This window comes from Gigantopelta aegis, chromosome 5 (genome assembly GCF_016097555.1).
Source record: "Gigantopelta aegis isolate Gae_Host chromosome 5, Gae_host_genome, whole genome shotgun sequence".
In the NCBI taxonomy this organism is placed as follows: Eukaryota; Metazoa; Mollusca; class Gastropoda; order Neomphalida; family Peltospiridae; genus Gigantopelta; species Gigantopelta aegis.
This window is the reverse complement of record NC_054703.1, coordinates 28,944,700-28,947,199: the sequence shown is the minus strand read 5'-3', so window position 1 is coordinate 28,947,199 and position 2,500 is coordinate 28,944,700. Positions and strand designations below refer to the sequence as shown.

General features: G+C 35.9%; 1 protein-coding gene and 1 long non-coding RNA gene across 7 annotated transcripts in view; one reads left to right on the top strand and one right to left on the bottom strand.

Annotated features, from left to right (window-relative positions):
* LOC121372853 overlaps positions 1–1,270 on the top strand; it is a 3,699-nt gene extending 2,429 nt beyond the window's left edge. Inside the window, exons 2-3 of the long non-coding RNA XR_005958007.1 lie at positions 237–352; positions 1,017–1,270. This is a non-coding gene — a long non-coding RNA (uncharacterized LOC121372853). The remainder of the gene's footprint in view (positions 1–236; positions 353–1,016) is intronic.
* LOC121373258 (sarcoplasmic calcium-binding proteins I, III, and IV-like) overlaps positions 1–2,500 on the bottom strand; it is a 33,824-nt gene that overhangs the window by 13,083 nt on the left and 18,241 nt on the right. For 3 of the 6 annotated variants that reach the window (XM_041499772.1, XM_041499769.1, XM_041499768.1), the window contains exon 3: positions 1,277–1,306. The exons of the other annotated variants lie outside the window; for them this stretch is intronic. In XM_041499772.1, the coding sequence (XP_041355706.1) occupies positions 1,277–1,306 (30 nt within the window). The remainder of the gene's footprint in view (positions 1–1,276; positions 1,307–2,500) is intronic. 6 annotated transcript variants of the gene reach the window in all.

The window sequence follows — 2,500 nt, the reverse complement described above, 5'->3', positions numbered from 1 at the left end:
TTCCGTACATCCGATGGTTCAACAAAGGCCATGGTTTGTGCTATCCTGCCTGTGGGAAGCGCAAATAAAAGATCCCTACCTGCTAATCGGAAGAGTAGCCCATGTAGTGGCGACAGCGGGTTTCCTCTCAAAATCTGTGTGGTTCTTAACCATATGTCTGACGCCATATAACCGTAAATAAAATGTGTTGAGTGCGTCGTTAAATAAAACATTTCTTTCTTTAATCTACTCTCCAGGAATATACATAGGCAGCATGACATTTAAAAAAGTGAGTAGAAGAATCCGTAACATTGGTGACTGCAAATCTCAGCACTAGACCGAATCCAAAAGAAGTTATGATACAGTCTTGAAGGTATGCAGGCACGACTCAATGCCCGGTGCTTTGTCTACAAAGTAGATTCTTCAAAAGCCTTTTGTATAGCTACTATAAACAAATTAAAGGGACCTGTGAAGTGACACACTAAAGTTCTTAGAATAACAAATCATAAAAGGAAGTGTAAGTATTTGAGAGAAATACTATACACAGTATTTAGAGGAAAAACAATAATATTGTTGATTAAATTTATTATAGACATTACAAAGTACATGCGTAAGTACTATTCACAGATGTCTGAGATTTCGTTCACCAAATATTAGTTATATAACGGTATATGCTACAGGGGCGAGGCGTAGCCCAGTGGTACAGCGCTCGTTTGATGCGCGGTCGGTTTGGGATCGATCCCCGTCAGTGGGCCCATTGCGATATTTCTCGCTCCAGCCAGTGCACCACGACTGGTATTTTAAAGGCCGTGGTATGTACTACCATTTCTGTGAGATGGTGCATATAAAATGTCCCTTGCTGCTAATCGAAAAGAGTAGCCCATGAAGTGGCGGCAGCGGGTTTCCTCTCTCAATATCTGTGCGTTGAGTGCGTCGTTAAATAAAACATTTCTTTTTTTCTTTTTTGTATATGCTACATGTCTGTATCACCAAATTTCGTCTGCATATATACAATACAATACTTGTCATTGTTTCAGGGACAAGGACTGGGATGTGAAGGTGAAAAGAAAAGCCTATGTGCTGTTTAAGAAAAAATAATCCAGTTAACACCAACGAAAAGGAAAATGGTGGAGGGGGATCTTTGTTTAAGTGTACAAAACAAACCAGAAGTAATAATAATCCAACATAACACAAAAATAATTATTCATAGTATAAACAGGAATTTAAAAATTGAATAAAATAGAAAAAGGTTTTTCCAAAAGTAAAAACATGAAATGAAAACGAACATGAAAATTACCTCCATTGCATTCAGGATTTACAATGTATCCTATAAATAAATACATATTTGGCTACAAAAGACACCAAACTCGGACGAAGATGTACCTAGAGATGTTATGCAATTAACATTTCGGAGCCTTATATATTCTAAAATTGATGTATTTGTGAAAAGTCGAAACATATATATATTAAAACGTCTATCATTTGAAATACAGAAATTAACTAAGCCAAAATTATCTGCTCAAAATATATTATTTATTCGTCATTAGTGTTGTCCTCTTTTTCAGTTGTGTGCATTACTTTAAAGGGACATTCCTGAGTTTTCTGCAAGTTTTAAGATGTTATCGACCAACAGAGGCTTTTTTCACGACTGTAATTACATTAAACGTGTTTCTAATCGTTCTAATATTTGTCAAAGGTTAAATTTCATTTCATTTCCTAAAAACTATTTTTTCGTACGTACGAAATTATTTGAAGACAAAATCCAGTTTGGGCTTCTTACAAATATTATGACGACCAGAAACACATTGAATATACAGATACTGATATTCTAAACAAGAAAATATATTTAATATGTAAATTTAATCGTAGAAATATTTTATTTGTCGGAAACATCTTACAATGGAGCAAACTCGGGAATGTCCCTTTAACCAAACAATCAACGAAACTGTATTTCTCAAATACTTGCCATTGTACTTAAGCAGAAATGTAGATAGGGTTTATGCAATTAAATATATCAGAGATCTGACAGGTGAGAATTACTTTAACCAAACAATCAACGAAATCGTACTTCTCAAATACTTGCTATTGTACTTAAGCAGAAATGTAGATAGAGTTTGTAATAGAATATATCAGAGATCTGGCAGGTGAGAATTTATTAATAATTATCAACATTTAAAACAGAAAACATTACGTTACAAGATGACAAATCAATTGATAATGTGTAACTACTTATGTATGATTTGATATGTATATGTGCTATCTATCTATCACTCTGTCTGCATGTGTCTTCCTGTCTGTGTGAATGAATGTATGTTTGTCTGCATGTCTGCCTGCCTGCTTACTTGTCTGTCTGCATGTCTGCCTGCCTGCTTACTTGTCTGTCTGCATGTCTGCCTGCCTGCCTGCCTGCTTACTTGTCTGTCTGCCTGCTTACTTGTCTGTCTGCCTGCTTACTTGTCTGTCTGCATGTCTGCCTGGCTGCATGCATGGATGTATGGATGTGTGTGTCTCTGTGTGTGTC